General features: G+C 41.4%; 1 protein-coding gene across 1 annotated transcript; it reads left to right on the top strand.

Moving 5' to 3' along the window:
* The first annotated feature begins 378 nt into the window (after window positions 1-378).
* Window positions 379-19471, top strand: ptprna (protein tyrosine phosphatase receptor type Na). Its single transcript, XM_070914791.1, has 24 exons — window positions 379-454; window positions 3911-3961; window positions 8389-8499; window positions 9480-9597; window positions 9805-9952; window positions 10168-10363; window positions 10532-10684; window positions 10812-10937; window positions 11410-11444; window positions 11533-11798; window positions 12065-12151; window positions 12250-12329; window positions 12514-12578; window positions 13747-13956; window positions 14465-14731; window positions 14870-15017; window positions 15239-15312; window positions 15916-15993; window positions 16188-16307; window positions 17316-17482; window positions 18345-18398; window positions 18524-18588; window positions 19142-19215; window positions 19400-19471. Exons 1-24 carry the CDS (start codon window positions 379-381, stop codon window positions 19469-19471), a joined length of 2841 nt encoding a protein of 946 aa, XP_070770892.1.
* The last annotated feature ends 563 nt before the right edge of the window (window positions 19472-20034 follow it).

Below are 20034 nucleotides of genomic sequence, written 5' to 3' on the forward strand. Positions count from 1 at the left end.
ACGTTAGTGTATGGGTGTCGCTCATCACCCTCTCCGTTTGACCGCCGTGATGACGTAGCTGCAGGTCGACCCCTTCTACCTCACAGAGCTCCCCGTGGCTTCGGTTTGTACGTTATTTCCGCAGTTGTGCAGTCGTGAGTCGATACTACTCCTCCCTCCCCACGCCCCGCCTTTTCACTGTGAGGAATTAGTTGTTGTTTTTTTTGCAGCCATTTATTTATATTTTTCCGTCACATGGGCTCCTTGGGTGCAATGTGAGCTGTCGACCCTGGCTGCGGCTCGTTTGAACATGATGGGGATTTAACGGAGGAAAAGAGGGACCAAAGCAAAGAGGGACTCCGCATCTTTCTCTGTGTGTCTCCTCGGCTCCGGAGGATCATGCAACACCTAATGCCATGGCGGGCTCTGCTCCTTTTAACCGTGCTCTGCCAACCAGGCATCTCGGACAAATACGGTAAGATGATGGTGCTGATGGTGATGCTGATGATGGCACTGTCCTTACCAGAAATCACGTTTATGTTCCTGTAATATTCCCACAGGTTCACGGTGTGTCTAAGTAGATATAATGACTTCACGGTGATCTCATCCTACTGGAGGCTACTTTATCCTCTGATGCTGTCATATTACTGCATTTAAAGATATCTACAGGCTATTTATGTATCGCCTTAGGGGACTGTACTTATGTGTCATTCTTCCAAAATGAACTGAATTGAAGTGTAAATGATTTGCCAGAGAGAGATGTGGGCTGTGTGGGTACATGTAGAGGCTGATGAGATGAAACTGAGGCGGAGGACAGATGGAGGATGCAAAGAGTGATGGGGAAGAGAGAAACTCAATCAAGTGAATATGTATTTGTCTTGTAGAGCATGGGGTCATTTTAGGGAGTTAAGACACCAACACTCCCTATGATATTATTGGTATTATGCTATTATTTAGAGTCCTTTCTATTGAGAAGGGAGTAGGAAAGACAGTCATCAAATCCAGCTGTTGGGGATAAATGAATAACGCCCAAACATACAGAAAGTAGACAGCAGATTTATGTTATATATATATATATTATATTGAAAGATGCTTTTAATCAGAGAGATTTACTGTAGGTTGCACATCTATATTGTATAAGAATAGTTAATAGTTTCCTCCATTTAAAACGATGCCTGAACAGTGTTGACCTCACGTTACACCTACAGCAGTGTGACATTAGCAGCAGTAGCTGTCATGTTAATATTACTGACAATGACAAGTTGTAATTTCAGCTTGACTATTTCATTTTGATTATTGCTTGTGAGAGTGATTCATTTTTTTTTTTGTAGATCGATACTTTGAATTGCCATAATTTGTAATTGATACAAAGATGCAACAAGTGAATTGTTACACCGTCTGTCGTTTTAGACATAGGTGGAGATTTGTGAATTCAATGAGTAATTCAGACTGAGATTGAGAAAGGCTAAATGTTATTCTCTCCCCCAGGTACAAAAACAAGCCAGCATTATTTTGTTCCAACAGAAAGATTGCCACCCCCGTCATTTCATTATATCATTTCAGTGCAATCACCCAAATGTGATGCACAAAACATCTGAGAAAACAATTGATTAAAGCAGCTCATTGTAATAGATGTTAGAGTTTGATGGACTGTGAATTAAATATTTAAAATAACCCTCGAAATGTGTCTGCTTTATTGTCATATTGCTAAATCTATTATTATGAAAATGTACAACCAATTTTTTAAAACGTGTATTAAAACGAGCAAAATTGAACATGAAATGCTGGTAAAGTAATGGAGTTTCTGTACAGTTTGCCATTAAAAATCATACATCATTGAGAAAACCCATGAGAAATGAATTAAAAAACACCTAACAATGAACAATGGACGCCATTCTGCAAGTGCCTGAGATTTCAGCACCATGGAGAGAAACCAGTAACCACTGTTGTCCAATCATCCATTAGCACCTCTCTGCTTCCATCTCTGTTCTTTCACACATGCATCCATCCACCTGTTCATCTGATCAGCCATCCATCCATATGTCCGACCGTCCATCCTCCACACACACGGCAGGCTGACGTCTCTGCAGCCAGACAATTCCCTAAGGGCGGATGTCCTGTTGCTCTGGTCCTATTGCAAGTGCTGTATAATAGGTCAGCTTTCCACTAGATTTGATCACCAAAGTTATGAGATTCATTGGAACCTTTGTGCTATTTTACCATGCAAGGGTACACATTTTCCACATTTTATTTTAGAGGTAATGGTTCTTGTAAAACATTCTTATGGTTGTAGCAGTTGCTACCAGCCCGACTGTTGGCCTTTGGAGGATGCAAAGGAAAGTTCAATCAATGCTGTGTTTACCAACCCAAATTGTAAACAAGGTGGAAACAAGTTTTAAATCCTAGAAAATAAACTTGTTTCTTTGTTTTACCTCCATGTTGCTTGTTGGCCCAACACTACCCGATGTCCTTTCCTGGTTAACCAATCTGATGACTAGGACTTGCATTTACGCACAATGTCAGTTCAATAATATTGATATGTGTGTTTTTTAATGGAGCTTATTTTAGCTACACAAGAAGGTTCACTTAACCTTCCACGGACTGGAGAGCCCAGGTCTCAAATTGGGCATTTTGCTTTGTAAAATGACACCTAGACACTCTATTGATGTTTTTAAGAACCCACCATGTGTGTGTAAGACTGAGAGTAAGACTTGGTCCAAATTATTTCACATGAAGTGAAATTAGGAATTAGAGAAAACTGATTAGTCATTGAGGTTTCATAGGTAAAAGAGAGAGAGGGAAAGCATCAAAGAAACACAAGATACTCACTTGCACTGTGTGTGTACAGTGTGTGTGTGTGCGTTTCTCTTCAAAGAAAGTCGAGGTGAGTCACTGAAAGAGCTGTTGGTTGTGGTTCTGCGTCATTTCATTTAAAGGTAGAGAAAGTAGTTTTCAATCTTCTCTATCCAAGTTTGTGTTCATCATTTCAATCTACAGATCCATCCACTCTGCCAAGCAGCTGCTCACCTGCCATCTTTTGCATTTCATTTGGGATAAATCTGTCACTTACATATACGTGAACACACAGATTTCACAGATTTTCTCTGAATTCACTTTTTTTTGCCTTGTACATGCAGAGACAAAAAGTGATTTTCCTCTGGAAAGTAGCAAAAAATAGAGACACGAGCTGTGACGTGACATTAATCTGTCTGTGACAGGCATATTCTGCTGTGTTACGTTCCTATCTATCACCAGCCACCTGCTCCTTCCCATATTGCCATACCCTCCAAGGTCTCACTCACCAAAATAAAATTAGCATAGTGGAAGAGCTAAAAATGAAATAAAAAGGAACAGCTAAAAATACTAGTGCCAACACTGTATTTGTGTCCCCTGTTCAATTACAAACCAGTTAACAATTTAATGAAATGTAATAATTTCTGCCCACTAATGAATCAATATTTCATGTCCGCAAAATTTAGACCGTTTTATTGTGTATATAATGTATACCTGTTCAACCCTTAATGCACTTTGATGATGTCTATGTAGCAGCCAAATTGTCCAAATGAAAATAAGACAATTTTGTGTTTCAAGTTCCAGATTTTATGCCAAAGAGGGACACCTCTCGGCATGAGGGGGCTTTTTAAAGCTATTGTAAAAAAAGTCTTACAAATGCAGTGAAGGCTGGCTTTGACAATGGTACCATTTAAATATGAAAGACATTGTGAAGGTTGTGGGTGCATGCGTCTTTTTGTCACCACTGTGCAGTACATTTGTGGCTAATTATAATGAGTAAGCCGGGATTAAGCTCACTTTGTTGTGTTCTCATTTCAACCCTCGAAATGTGAATTAAAGCGGCCGTTGCCATGGAAATATGCTGTAAAAGATTTCACTCTGAGCACCTGTTATCCCTCTCTTTGTCTTTCTACCTCAGGTTGCCTGTTTGAGAGAAAACTGTGCACACGGGATCAGTTCTGCTCAGATGGTGAGTACAACACACACACACAAACACTCACACAAACACAATCAAACATAATCTCTCTTGAACTTGAACATTACACCTTTAAGATAGACTACTTTATTAATCCTTTCTGTACCTCTACTGCATATTAAATGATTAACCTCATGGCTGGACACACACACACACACACACACACACACACACACACACACACACACACACACACACACACACTGTTAGTCACTGGAAGAATACTCAACAAAGACTTAGTATGAAAATATACAAACACAAGTCAGGGATTTTTCCTCACTCAGCCCCATGTGTCTCTCCCTCTCCGTCACCTGCCCCTCTCCCTTTCCTCATCTTTATCTAAGCCCCTCCCGCCCTCTACTATCTCCATAGCAACAGTGACGTCACGGTGGGGTCGACACCCCCACAGTTGTTGTGCTAATACAGCGATGAGTCACTGACACACACTTACGCACTTCTCTGTGGAAATTGCACTTACGCACACGCGCAGCCATTGGACAGAATACAAATGGATCAGCTCAGGAGCAGACACACGGCTCTATCTGTCCACAAATGTGGGAGAAACAATATTAGGTGTAATTACTTCTCAAAGGTTGTTAGCGTGATTGGTTGAAATGAGCCCTTTGTCTCTCTGTCTCTGTGTCTCTTCAAGAACCTACAATGCAAAATAAACTGTAAACAATCTTCATGTTTGTTAGACACCAACAAATTCTAATTTCTACCAATTTATTTAGCTTGTGGGAGGAAAATCTAAAGGTCTACAGAGAGTGTAACCACCACAGTCTCCATAGACAGACACAGGTCGCCCAGTGACTAACACATGAAGAATAAGCAGCTGTTGTGTTGAGTTTGGATTAAGAAGTCGAAGAGGTGTCTGACTGCACAAGACAACTAGGAGGAACTGTACAATTGAATGAAAACATTCAGACTCTTTTGGGTCTTCATTAACTGAAGAAACACCATCTCATCCAAATTATTTATACTTTCTGTCTGTGTTCAGTATAGTTCCCTAAACAAGCATTGTACTGTACAATGCAACACTGTAAACTGTGAATGAAGGATTTTACTTGTTGGATGACTGGTAGCATCTTTAAATTATCTAAAAAGAAGATATATGTTTGACAAAAGCTGAAATGCTTCGTGCTCTATTATAATTATATTACTGTTATTAATCGTACCGCTTCGTTACTCCAGCCTTTTTGATGCAGGCTTGTTTGCTGACGCACCAGGAGTTGAATGGGAGTATCACCATCAGTTTCATCTCTCAGTGTTGAGTGATGCAGAGACTGATCTTGTTAAGGCGGCAGCTGGCCTCTGCCAAAAACGAAGGAATACGCCTTCTAGCTTGGCTTAAAAAATGAAACCACTATATAATCAACGACTACAAATCTTTCAATTGAACAAAAATATTGGAATCAGCAACGTAATGTCTAATTTCCGCTTCTACCCAACACTAATGATCCGAGATGCCAGCTTATTTTATAGGTTATTTTATAGGTTTCGCCAAGGCAGGGATGCATCCTTCAGCCTTTGAGGAAAGATATGTCTACAATGTCTAATGATGTTCTCTCACTGCACAGCACACCCTTCTATCTCTGCGGTTTCAAAGTTTGTTGTAGTTTAAGTTCTTTTCATGCTGCCGTCCTGCTTCATGCCGCAAGTAATAGGGAAGGTTGATTGTGTCCTAAATGCTTTTTTGTGCTATATGGAATGCACAACATCTTTTAGGTGCTTGCCGCCGTTGTTTATTTGTGTCTGTGAGCGTGCAGTGTTTGACACAGGGCTCTTCCCCTGTTTCCACCCCTCTTAAAGACAGTCAGTGGAGGTTTTTGATGGTGGCATGTTTGTGGTGCTGTGTAGTGTCCATCAGGCTCTGCTGGTTTAACCTCGTCCTTCTCCAGCCCCCACTGTGGAATACTAAGGTCAATATTTACGCATGGACCATGTTGTTCTTGCAGGCATCTCCCCTGTCAGAGTGAGATGTGCCTGTGTAAACAGAACAAGGTCATACATTGTCACCTGAGTTCTGTGTTAACACCCTGACCTTGTCAAGCAGCTGCTCCTTGCAGGTGCTGACTTGGTGGATACCAGGTTGTACAACAGGCATCATCCTGCTATCAGGTCACTAGGGAAGGTTTGGTGGGTCCGTTGTGATTGACCACAGCAGCACCTGCATACGTTAGTGTGGTGCTCCACACAAGTGAATGGGCAAGCCTATGAGATCATCAGAGGGCTGAGCTTGTGCTTATACACATAGGGTACGATGTTCATGCCACTGGATGATTCTTTGGCCTGGATGTTAAAATCATTAATTATGTTACAAACTCAAAGAAAACTGTCCTGCCACCTGAAAAGAAACATCAAAGAATCATATAGGATGCCATTTATTCATGTCCTTAGTTTGGTTGGCATGACTTTATTGTAAATACACACACTTTTCTTCATAGGGCTTACACAACCTACTCTAAAATGTAGCACCGATGCTTGTCATCACAATTCATTTGACAGTAACTTATTAGGAACATTCTTTTTAAATCATGTAACATCAGCCAAACATTGCGTTTCTTTTACATTTAAAAGACTCCCCCCGTCCAACACTGACTCTTACAGTATGTTCCCTGCCCCAAAAATGATATCTGCAGAAATAACCCAAGCTCCAGAAATAGTCCCAATCCAATCAAGCCATGGAGTTTTGCTGTTTTCTCTCCATTCATCTCCCATTTCCTCCTCCTCATGTCCCTCTTCTCTCCGTCATCAGTCAGTTCACCCCCAGGAATAAAAGCTACTGTGTTTCTGCTCTGCTAGTGCAATTCAATGCCAGGATACAATATCCTGTGTCATATCACATCATCAACATCAACTATTTGTGATTTGAGTATGGGTGTCACTGACTTGGATGGAAAACCGTGTCTCTTTTATGTGTGTTCATTGTGGAAAGATGCAAGTTTGTGTCTGCCTCTCTCTGTATCTCTTGTCAGACTAAGGATCAACTTGGTAATAACACTAACACAATCAGACATACCTGATTGCATAATCAAAAAAGGAATTAACTCTGCAAAACAGAAAACAAGTCAAAAACATGTGAGTCTACTTACTCTTCAATACATAGAGTGGCAAAACAATAAGCTGCACTGTGTCCTATAACATTTGTGGCTATCTAAACACATGAATCCCCTCTAATCTGTTCAGTACACCAACACACCGTTTCACTGTGGCAGGTTGGGTTGTGGGAAATTTAGCCGGTGTAGTGAAAAACTGTGGTGACTCATCAGTGCACCAGATTTTACATAGTCTGCTCTGCTCTATCGTTATTCCCATCACATCGCAGTCTGACTATCTTTTTCTTTAGAAATATCTCACTGAGATTGTCACAGTGAAAAGACTCACAGATGTGATTTGTACTATTCGATAGTAGTAAAGTCAGATTCTCATCATCTAACTACACTTTGTGGTGGACGGCTGAACCGCTTGATCCCCTGGTTCCAGCCAGGTTTCATTGTGGCTTATGTCCAAACTAGTTATTAAATTAGAATCATTTATTTAAGATTTAGAAGGGATCAACACTTGTATACCTCAAAGTAATATATATAGGCCTATATAACTTTGTGAAGCTTAGAATGATGTATCAGCCTGTTTCTGGCTGAAGAGGCTAAAATTGACATGATGTACAGAATGTACTGTACTGTAGATGTTCAAAAAAATGGATAAATTTATGATCATGATATGAGAACGTTTCACATTGAACAATACTGGGCAAATACTATTATTATTTCTGTTGCCATGAGGCTGTCTGCAGGTTAGCAACTATTTCAAAGGATAGTGTTTAAAAGCGCGCACACTGACGGTGGCAGAACCTCGTCAAAGGGACTGTGACAAGCAGTATGAGTGTGTGGGCTGTACTTAAAAAGTGTGAGTCACTGGTGTGGGCTACCATAAGAAGTATTGTACTGTACCTCAAGGGCAGCTTCACTGAAATATTTGTGGTAAAATGTATACAGTTTTAGCTAAATAAAACAAAGTAAAAACTTCAATCGATGCCTTGTTATATTTATTTTTCTTATAGGCCTTTTTTCACAGCAGGTATTTTGAATTATCATAATAGGAAAAGCTCTGGTGTTACTAGTAGCATTAACGATGGCTCTGTTCTATTCAACTGTCCCACTACTGTGTGTGACAGTGAGCCAGCATGCACAATACCAGGACCCTGAAACCAAAGCGGCTAAATGGAATCTAATCTAATTTTATTATTTACACCTGTGCTTTTCCTACTGTGACACATTAAAATGTTGCGTTTTGTCTGTAGACTGTGCTGGATTTTGGGTCAGGAGTCACTTTAAAAAGAAATCTCAAGAAACTATTCTGGCAAAATAAGGGTTAAAAGTTTTTTTTAACAGTTTTGTGTGTGTCTGTGTTCATTCCAGACGGGCTGTTCGGTCAATGTTGTAACTCTAAGCAGGACCAGGTCCAGTACCAGGTGTCAGTTCCTGTTCTGAAGAGGATGCAGGAAGTCCTGAAACAGCTCATGCTACAAGGTGAGATCAGTAGCATTCCTTGGCAAAGCTAAAACTGTCCGAGTGAATACCCCATTGCTTCTAAGTAACTGTGACGAAAGTCAAAGGTTTAGACAATATAGTTGTGTGTAAATTTTGTGAGTCTCTTTTGCAGGTCATTGTATTTGTTTTATATGAATTACATTTAATTTTGTCTTTCATTCTATATGCATTATTGTACCTAGAATTTACATTTCTGCCTCTGTCAGTCGAATTAAAATGAAAGAAAGTCAATACAAAATAAAATATTTAAGAGTCCACAGCCATGCTAGCAGCTCTGTGCGGCTATACTTAGAGACGCCGGTTCTTTGAGCTAAATGCTAACATCAGCATGCTAACATGCTCAAAATGACAAAGCTAACATGTTGATGTTTAGCATGTATAATGTTTACCATGCTCACCTCCTTAACATTTGCTAATTAGCACTTAAGACAAAGAACAGCTGAGGCTGATGGGAATGTCATCAGTTTTGCTGGTATTGGACAAATTAAAATTTTGTCCAGATGGTGGTGCTCGAGGAAAAGTCAGGTGATAAACAAAGTTATAGCAATTCATCCTCTGGGGACCATGACTGTGTGTACAAAATGTCATGACAATCCATCCAATAGTTTTTGAGATATTTCAAAATGGACCAAAGTGGAAGACTGACCGACAGACCAACATTATCATCCCTAGAGCCATTCTAGTAGCATGACTGAAAAATGTGATAAATAAGGGACTGTGCTGACCATGAATTCGGCCTGTGTAGTCATAGTGAAGTTAAATTGGTCATGTACTCAACCATTGCATTGACCTTATGGACGCTTCATGAATATAGGCAGAAATTCATTCGATCCATAATACGGGCACAGTATTGATTTCAGAGAATCTCTCTCTCTCTCTCTCTCACACACCTCGGTCTTGCACTCTCACACTCAGCTTCTGTGGCTTTCTTTAATTGCTGTGTGTGTGTATGTATGTAGGTCTTTCCTGGCAAGACGACATCACCCAGTATATATTATCAAAAGAGCTGAAGAGAGTTCCCCATACCACCCACCCCTCTAAGCCGAACACCTCTTCCTCCTCTTCTCATTCGTCTCAGTAAGTAGTCTCTAGTTACAGTGATATTTAGTGAGAAATGTACATTTTACACAAAACAAATGAGTCACAGGACAGAGTCAGATCCATCTATTCATTTCACCCTGAGTCACCATTTATTTCCCTCTGGACCTTTTCCTTTTTCCTCCCCTCCTTTCAACCGCTTTGTATCCTTCCTAATCCCGTCTTTGTTTCTCTGTGGGTTGCCAGATCCAAGCAGCACATCCCGCACCACCACAGTTCTAAGTCGGGGTCCACACCTCCTGGTGGCAACTATGTGGACTACATGATCGTCGAACCTCCTCAGTCCCCACTACGCATGCAGACAGCCTCCATGGACCCATACACATACCACCAGGTAAACATACACACACACACACACACACACATATCATTATCATCCAAAAGCACGTCTGTGTCAACTACAAAACTAGTCCCAGGCACAAGTGTGGTCACAACAGACCAAAACACAACCAAACATAAGGAATATGAAAAAAATGGTAAACAATCTCAGATGTCTCACACATGCATGCATTCAGTACTAAATCAGCGTAATGTCACTCCTAATTCCAGCATAGGTACCAGGACGATGTAGAGAGATCACTCATTGGGGTAGGAGGCGGTTATGTCCGCCCCTCTTCAAGGTCTCAGGCCAATCAGAGAGAGCGAGAGCGTGACAGGCAGCTGCTACAGGAAGCCTTGTCTCTCTACCTGGCGTCTGCACAGCCTTCTTATCGCCACAGAGGGGCGGCATCCATGGCTCCTGCAGGTAAACAGGATTTTGAAATTGCCAAAATAAAACACACAAGAAAAAAAGATGAAAACATAAAACTCTTGAAGTATCAGATGGCGCAGATGAAAACATGATCAAACTTTGTTACATACATTCTAGCTAAAGAATTGTCTTTACCATCATAACTCATTATGCTATGAGCAGGTCTGCCTTATTATGAGGACTTGGAACTGGAGATACCAGTGGACTATGTTGAAGACTACACCCTAGAGGAGAGACTTGGTACTGCTGGCAGACAACAAACGCTGCAGAATAAAAAAGTTCCTCACGACTTCAGCACTCTGTCCGGAAACAATGGTGAGGAAAAGAACGTTTTACATTTACTTTAACTTAATTTACATGATGCCTTACATAATTTTTTTTTTTACGACAAATGTAAATTGGACAGTGCAAAGATAATGCTAACTTTGCTAATTTCTGTTAGATGGCCTGCTCCAGAGGATGTCAGGAGTCTTGCAGAGGTACGGCGTTGACCCCAGAGAGCTCAGTCAAGAGCAGCTCTACAAACTAGCCCTCATCCTGCAGCTGCTGCAGGCCCAAGACAAGACGGGTACAGTCTTTCAGTTAATACCTGTGTTCTGGTCAAAATATTTGGTCAAACAAAACCAAACCCCTGTATTAATACATGTATTTGTCAAGTATAATGTAAGGACATATGTCTTTCAAATTGACAACTAAATAGAAATACTGAGTCCCCTTTTCCTTGTTTTACACATAAAAGTGGGATGAAGTATATGAAGGATTAAACTTTAGCCTACTACTTTTAAAAATGACTATATATACTATATATACCTCATGATTTAATTCAATGAACCACTTTTTGCCAGCGAAGTGATGGCGGAGATCTAAATTTGGAATACAATCTTATAAATATCCTAAATAGATAAATAGAACATCTTATCACCACTACACTTTGTGATAGCTGGCACTTGAGTAAACAGGGAAAGCAAATTATGACGAAATTGACTTGTGTTTTACTGTAGTATTTGTTTAAAAACATCAGTTTGTCTCTCTTAACACAGATCCAATTGAGAAAGACCTCATCACCCTCAAGGAGGTATGTCAGCATCCATTGTCAGCAGTGTTCACAAGAAGCAATCATACACTGTTTTCACGGACATGTCTTCTATCATTCCCCCCCGTAGATGCAGCTGTTAAAAACAGACAGTGTGTCCCGTAAGCCTGAGAAGCCTGCCCCTGTTGCTAGTCCTCCTGATGCCCCTCCTGCACCCTCCTCTGCCTCAGTTCCAGCTACACCTCCAGCCAAGAGCGCCAGCCTTCCCCCCTCTGCCTCCCAGCCTCCTCAGGCTGCTCCTTCTGGAGCTGGACAAGGCTTGAAGGAGCAAAGGCCACCACTGGTTGAGGGTGCAGGAGCCAAGGAGGAGTATGGGTACATTGTCACCAACCACAGGTCAGCGCTCGATCAAATTCAGCTTTCAGTTCTTCTGTTTACTACAAATAAACTGCGAAAAAACATGAAGCAGATCTCTTCCTGTGGAGCCAATAATTATTCTCAGGAAAAACCTACTTCACTCTGAGTGCGTAGAACAAATGGTGTAAGGCTGTCATGAAATGGCAATAGGTGAAATCACTAAATGCCATATTAATTACCAATGAAGAGCATAAAATAGGACATTTGGTGCTCACAAGGAGGATAATGATGTTTTTCATTTCCAGTCCTCTGAGTTTGTATGAAGGAGTGAAGCTGTTGGAGCTACTGGCTGATAAGATATACCTGACAACCAGCAGCTTCATCAACATCAGGTAACACCGCCATTATAAGTTACTCTAAACAATAAGAATATTTTTCACAGTGTTGAAGCATCCAACATGTGTGTGTCCCTGCGGTTTTGTGTTTCCAGTGTGGTGGGTCCTGCGCTGACTTTCCGTATCCGCCAGAATGAACACAACATGACGGCTGCAGAGGTGGCTGCTAAAGCTGGTGAGGCTCAAACGCACACACACACACACACACACACACACACACACACACACATACACACACACACTAACGTCTACCTACCCACACAAGTGAAAAATATGTGGGCGCATTGTACTGTCGATCTCCTTGACTACTATTTCACCTAACAATAATAAAATGTTTGTTGTTTTTTTCACCCAAACAGCATCTGAAAAGAACTTCCTGGAGTCTGAGACAGGCCTGAAGATTGTACAGACAGGTGTGGGAGAGGTACTTGATACACACATACACACAAACACACTTAGCCTCCGAGGAACATTTCCTTTGTAACCCCTCCTTGTCAACATAATCACTGCTGTGTATTTGTTACCATTTTCACTGTAGTTCAGTCATGGATCCTAGCATGACAGATCAGACATGTGTCAAATGAGTTTCCCGACCGTCTTGTTTTGTCATTGTGGCCACCAGCAGCTCTTCACGGTATTTTTTGTATGGATGTACCGCTTGTGGGATTACTTTATATGTGGCTGTCTTTTGTAGTTACAGAGTGACTTGATTCTGTGTCTTATTTGAGGGATGGTACCACGAGCGCTGTGTTAGTGTTTAGGAAAACCACCTTACACATGACGCTCCGCATTAAGGACTGGTTTTGATAGTGTGTGTTTGCAAATGGAGAGTGTATATTTGTTATTGCTCAGTAAGAATACTTTGATGATACTTAGTCTTTCACACATGCAGGAACCCTGTGTGTGTGTGTATGTGTGTGTGTGTGTGTGTGTGTGTGTGTGTGTGTGTGTAAACCCCGTGTGAGTCTGTGCCACCTGGAGGGCAAGTGGCCAGAAGAAATCAGCAAGGCGACGCCTCATAACAGCCAGCATTTCACTTGTTGCCATGGTGCTTCAACCTCCCCCCCTCTCTTACTGTGGCTCCTAGATCCCAGGTGCTATGGCAACAGTCACAAGTGTCATTAACCTCATTATTCTCTGTTCACACTGATTCCAGGCCTCTGAATCATCGCCTGCATCATATTTCGTGTCATGGATCACGCTGATTGAATTGAATGAAGAAGAGGAGGAATGAAACACTGTGGTGCACTGTGTACTGTATCATGGCTCATGATCTCCATGGAGCCTCTGCCGTCTTTTTAATGTGTTCCTGGTTCATACTACCTTGACTTCTCAGACCTCTGTCTTTAAAACTAAACATCAACCTCTCACTAAGCACACCTTGCTGTCATGTACAGTTACACAGAAACAAAGGTGTTGGTAAAGTGAAATGAGTGACCTTTGGATTGCTGCAGTGAGGGCAGATCCCCTGGGGTAGCTTAGCTCGGGTTGACTGCTCTCCAAAGGCGAGATGTCCATGTCAACATGTCTTTGTTTTCCTTCCCACCTTTCCATATCTTGCTCACCACTCTTTATGATGTGTTTTTTCCCAGAGGACAGATGCACGGGGTCTCCCTCAGGTAACCAGGGTTTCCCAGGGCTCCAGTGGGACAGTCATCACCCTTGTTTCCATGGCAGTCGTAGGAGGCGTGCTGGTATTGGCCATGGCTGTAGCTTGTCTCAGGCACTACGCTCAGCAAGTGGCCAATGGCAAGCTTGGCCTGGGGCCAGAGGGAGGAGCAGAAACACACTTTGACTACCAGGTAAGGCAGCATAAGGAGATTCAGGACTGAGGAAAGGCTTTTTTATATGATTTCTCAGGTTTTGTTTGTTTGTTTACTTTGGTCTCGATATCTCTATGATATAATGGATTGGAGTATAAGAATATAAGAAAGTATAAGAAACCATATGTGTGGTCAAAAGGGCAATAAATGTGTGAATTTACATTTGTTATTCAGGGCATATAGGTTATAATGAATACATGAGCTGGTTATACATACTGCTTAGAATAACAGAATAACATGTCCATATCAATGCTGATCAGATGATTAATCCAATCATCAGAAACGATTTATCAGTACTAAAGAGTTACTGGTTACAGCTCCATAGGAAGTTAAAATGCGTTTGTCATAGTTTTTATATAATTATATATTATATAAAATTATACAGTAACTGATTATTCCATTAATCAATATTGATACTAATGCACAGTTGCAGCCCTGTTACCAATTAAATTCCTTTTTGTTCTCCCTCTCCCTACTCTCTATTCAGGAGCTATGTCGGCAGCACATGGCTTCCAAGTCCTCCATGTGCCGCCACGACTGTTTGGCTGGGGTGAGCGGCAGCATGGCGGGGTCCGCCATAGGCACGGGTGCTGGCGGTCGAAGGGGTACGGACACGTCCCGCGTTAGCAGCGTTTCCTCCCAGTTCAGTGATGGTCCCCAGCACAGCCCGTCCTCCACCCACAGCTCCACCCCGTCCTGGAGCGAAGAGCCAGCCCAGTCTAACATGGACATCTCTACTGGTCACATGATCCTGGTGAGTTGACACATAAAGAAACAGAGAACATGAACTTCCTGGTGTAACAAAGGAATCTCCAGTTGTAAAAATAATCTTTTTCCTTGTTTAGCAGATATTAACCTCCTACATTTTATTTGCATGTCATCTCTCTGTCAGGCCTACATGGAGGATCACCTGCGTAATAAGGACCGCCTCCAGAAGGAGTGGGAAGCTTTGTGCTCCTACCAGGCTGACCCCAGTTCAGTGGCTGTGGCTCAAGTCCCGAGCAACATGGACAAAAACAGACATGCTGAATCACTCCCCTGTTAGTTCAATGTGTCACTCTGTCTGAGCTTTTCTGTCTTCCCCTGACAAGTTGTCATGTATAAATGAATCATCGATCACTCTGCTTAGTGCACAACACATACACGTATGCATGTACAGCACCATACCAATGTCAAGCATTTTACTAGACTGAAACTGCATAGTAAGTGGAAAGTGGGGTCACATTAGTGACTCATTCTTGACCCCTGTTTTCTTTTACAGATGATCACTCTCGGGTGAAGCTGAAGACTGAAGTTAACCCCAATAAACAAGACTACATCAACGCCAGCATCATTGTAAGAATTCTTTGTATTGTATTGTAACAATCCAAAACACTTCTGTTGGTATGATGATGATATATTACTTTAACAGCCATTCTCTGATCATTCTCACTTTGAAGTTTGACCTAGGTATATATTTGAACTAAGTACAGTATCTACTGCATTGCTGATATACTTTTATTGTGGATGAGTTCAGCAAGAAATTAGGTTTGTTTAAACAGAAAGACAATCTGTGAACTGTGAATATTAGCGAGCTATTTGGATTCTGTTTTTCAGTCTGCAATGCCACAGCCTGTGCTAAACCTTTCCTCTTCTATCAGAACTCAAACACTTAGACCTAATGCAAGTCTAATCTGTAAAATTCAATCAATTTACTATTACACAGCACATCCTTCCACATTACTTTGTTAGTGTTGTCAGTGTTGTTACTATAGTAGTTCCCAAGAGGCCAAAGAAAAACGAACAATACTGAGATCTTTAAGCTACTGCCATGTACTGTAATGTATTCATAACCACATTACTGTATGAGAATATATTACCCCCTTGCTGTAACTCTGTTTGAGAATCCTCAGCAGGAAAATCCTAAGAAACTCTTTTCTTTTCATTTTTAACCCACAGGTCGATCATGATCCTCGCCAGCCGGCTTATATCGCCACTCAGGGACCATTGCCTCACACTGTCGCAGATTTCTGGCAGGTCAGCACATCTTTCTTTTTTCTGCCTCTTTCTTTTTCTGTCTTACTCCTATTTGATGTTTAGTGACAAATTAAAATTATGTATGACCATTGGACCATTCAGTTCAGGAAATCTGCCTTGTTACTTACAGATGTCACAGATTTATGTTAATGTGACAATAAGATGTGTGTTTGTGCGATCTCTCCAACCCACAGATGGTGTGGGAGAACGGCTGCACAGTGATAGTGATGATGGCAGCTCTGGTGGAAGATGGAGAGAAACAGTGCGAGCGATACTGGCCTGATGAGGGCTCGTCACTCTACCACATCTATGAGGTTAATTTCCTGTTGTAACTCATAAACTTTAATTTCACATATTGCACAATGTCTTTTTGTGGTGCTTTTCCGGTAACAAACATTCAGTGTAATAGGTACAGCTTCCCTGCATTAGACCTGTTGCCGTAATAGTTGTGTTCAAAACACATGTATAAAAGAGGGGCAGGGTTATATGTTAAAACAAATATATATATATTAATCCAAGATTAATCTCAGATAAAATACCAAATTTTAATGATGAGTCATAACTCTGAATTTAAATGTGAATGTGAATTTTATTAACATATAACTTTTTATGTGGCCCTACTTTTCCGGAAATTCCATGTTTTTCTGCAGAGGAAAATTAGGGCCACATAAAAATTTGGCCCAGTTTTCTTCTGTTCCTATTAAGGGTGTGATCTCCTGCAGAACCCCTCATGTCATTTATCTTATTCACTGTGATCTGACACAAAACATCAAGGCCTTTGTGCGCCTCTGTTAGCGAGCATCGCAGAAGATCAGAACTGCAGATGAATGCATCCATTGCAGCCCATTACAACCAGGTACCATCAGCTGCCTGAGGTATATCAGCATTGACAGAGTTAAAAAGTCTCTGTGGTGATGGGGAGAAAAAAACTTTCTTAATATATACACTCAATACTGTGTTACAACATGGTTAAAATTTGTGTAATCACAACATTAAAGCATGCTTCATGTATATGTGTATGTATGTATATGTCCAGTATATGCTACAATGTGTGTGTGTTTTATATGTGCATAGTAAATCAATTTGGGATAATGGATCATAATGTCATCTCCTATTTGTGGAGCTGTCACTTTTTGTCCTGCTTTTGGTTCACATGGATGTTTTCCTGACGAAGACTTTGCGGGTTGAAACACTGCATCATTGAATGTTTGGGAGGTTGCAAAATTCAGCGTGCAGACTACTTTCCCTCGACAATCAAGTCACATTTTTTTTTTACCCCCTTTCTCTCTTTCTTTCCCTCTCTGTGTCTTTGTGTTTATCAGGTGAACCTGGTGTCAGAGCACATCTGGTGTAAGGACTTCCTGGTGCGTAGCTTCTACCTGAAGAACGTCCAGACGCAGGAGACCAGAACCTTGACGCAGTTTCACCTGCTGAGCTGGCCGGCTGACGGCATCCCCACCTCCACACGGCCGCTGCTCGACTTCCGCAGGTAAGAAACTATTTACACATGCGCGCACACACACAGACTGTCCCCACATGTGCCCTTAATATCAGGTGCTACAAAATTCATTAATGTTCAATGAGTAAACACAAAATGCAGCAAACAGGTTCAGGACGCAGTGTGTGTGTGTGTGTGTGTGTGTGTGTGTGTGTGTGTGTGTGTGTGTGTGTTGCAGTGACTCACACTCACCATCACCACATCCATCTCTTTTATCTGTTTCCTATCTTCCCCTGTCATTCTGCATGGTGTGTAATCGAATAAGACCCCTTATGCTGTACATGTCATTCCCGACCCATCATCTTAGCTCTCTCTCTCTCCCTCTCTCCCAGTGTGCAGGTTGATAGGTTTGTATTTTAACATCTCCCAGTGTCATTTTTGTGGTTTGCAGCTAGTACTCTGGCTCCAGTTGCATAGTCACAAAAATGAGCATTGGCAGGTGTGACTGGCTACTGCAAGAGGGACAGTGAATCTGTGGCTTCCTCTTCACCTATTCTTTCCTGTTTTACCATCTCACTCTCCTCCAAGGACTCATGCCGTTTGTATTTTTTCCTGTCCTGACATTCTTTACCTCATTCCTAATCTTACTTTCCATCCTTTATTCTACTTGGTCACGTTCTGCTTTCCACTCATTGCCTTTAATTTTACCACAACCCACAAGTACCTGAAGCTGCATAAGACACTTATAGGTGTGTTGTATGTATTTATTAATATCTTGATCACTGAGTCATTTATTTATGTGTATTCATTGTATTCATTCAAAGTTTATAATAAAGCCTTTTTTTCTGTTGTTTCTTTTTCCTGTTCTTTGTTCTCCTTTCTGTCTCTACTGTCCCTTGTTCCTGCTTTACAGGAAGGTGAATAAATGCTACAGAGGTCGCTCCTGCCCAATCATCGTTCACTGCAGGTAAAAAAAAATTGTACAATTTCTGTGAAACATTGCAGAAACATACAATGTGACTAATATGTGTTGATTGAGGTAAAACAATTGGTGGACAATTAGATGTGTCCTTATCTCTGTCCCTCTCACAGTGATGGAACTAGCAGGACTGGCACGTACATACTCATTGACATGGTGCTGAACCGCATGGCCAAGGGTGAGTTGCTCACACACACACACACACACACACAGATGGGTATAATTCAGCAATATGATAATGGAATATTTTGGAAGGTCAACATTTTGGGGGGAGGGTGAAATTATGTCAAAGTTTGTTCATAGGAGCTCAGTGTGTACGCTGATGTGTTACCTACTGTGGACAGCAGAGGGGGCTATAGTCACAGTGTAGTTAAATAATTCTGCTTCTGTGACATTTTAATTATTATTCCACACTAATCATTCATGGGTGTTTATCCACTAGATTTTCTTTTTCATCCCGGGTAAATACAAACATTACACAGATCATAACAAAACAAATCTGTTTTGTAGTGTTTCTTTATTTACAGATCTGTAAAGATCAGAGCTGAAAAAACTCATTCAAAACCTCTCATAGAAAATATATAGAAAACTCAGATGTCATTTATCTTCCCGTTTTTTTATAGGTTGAGTGGATTCAGAGAGAAGACTCTTATTTTCTGTAGCACCCAAATAGTGGCAGGAAACCTCAAAAGCTGTGGTAGTGATGCTCTTACTGTTCCTGTTGTTGTTAGGAGTGAAGGAGATCGACATTGCAGCCTCACTGGAGCACATCAGAGACCAGAGACCTGGCTTGGTCCGCACCAAGGTACCATCAATCTGTGTGTGTGTGTGTGTGTGTGTGTGTGTTGGCACTATTTGAGCACTTTTAAGGTTGACGTCCATCATAATCCAACTCCCTCCCCCTCTCCTATATCTAACTATTTCTCGCACACCTTTCACTCTTCCATTCCCGTCTCCCTGCCTCTCTCTCTCCTGCTCGCCCTGATCAGGACCAGTTTGAGTTTGCGCTGACAGCAGTAGCCGAGGAGGTGAATGCCATCTTGAAAGCCCTGCCGCAGTGAGCTGCAGCAGCTGAGGACACAGCGAGGACCCGCACACAGAAATAACTACTCACAGGACACGAACGATGCAGTCATGCATGTCTGGCCATCACTGTAAATAAGAATTTGCTCTACCACACTTGGAGCAGTTACTGCTCTTGTTTCAGCATGCAGTATTTCACCATCTACTCATTCTCTGTGTTTTTTAAACTTTTTGGAACTTAGCACTACATGATTTACAGTGGGATGTAAATATTAACAGGAGATCAAATTGTTTTCACCATCATGGCACAAATTTGATCTGTCTTTGCTCTCCAAAGTTTTTACCTAATCAGAAGTCAATGAGGCCATCAGATGTGAACTACAAAGAGTAAAAACTTGCATATACTGTGTGAATCCAGATGAAATGTCCACATTAACTTTTGCCTGAGTCTGACAGGATAGAATACACTTCTGCTGGTGGTTGTAATGACATAATAATATAACATTGCTTACCAATCTTACTGCCATCTGATTCCATCTTTGCCTCATCAACCCTTTCACTGGACACAATGACATCAATCAACATCAACAGATGATTTACC

This window comes from Enoplosus armatus, chromosome 11 (genome assembly GCF_043641665.1).
Source record: "Enoplosus armatus isolate fEnoArm2 chromosome 11, fEnoArm2.hap1, whole genome shotgun sequence".
Classification (NCBI taxonomy): Eukaryota; Metazoa; Chordata; class Actinopteri; order Centrarchiformes; family Enoplosidae; genus Enoplosus; species Enoplosus armatus.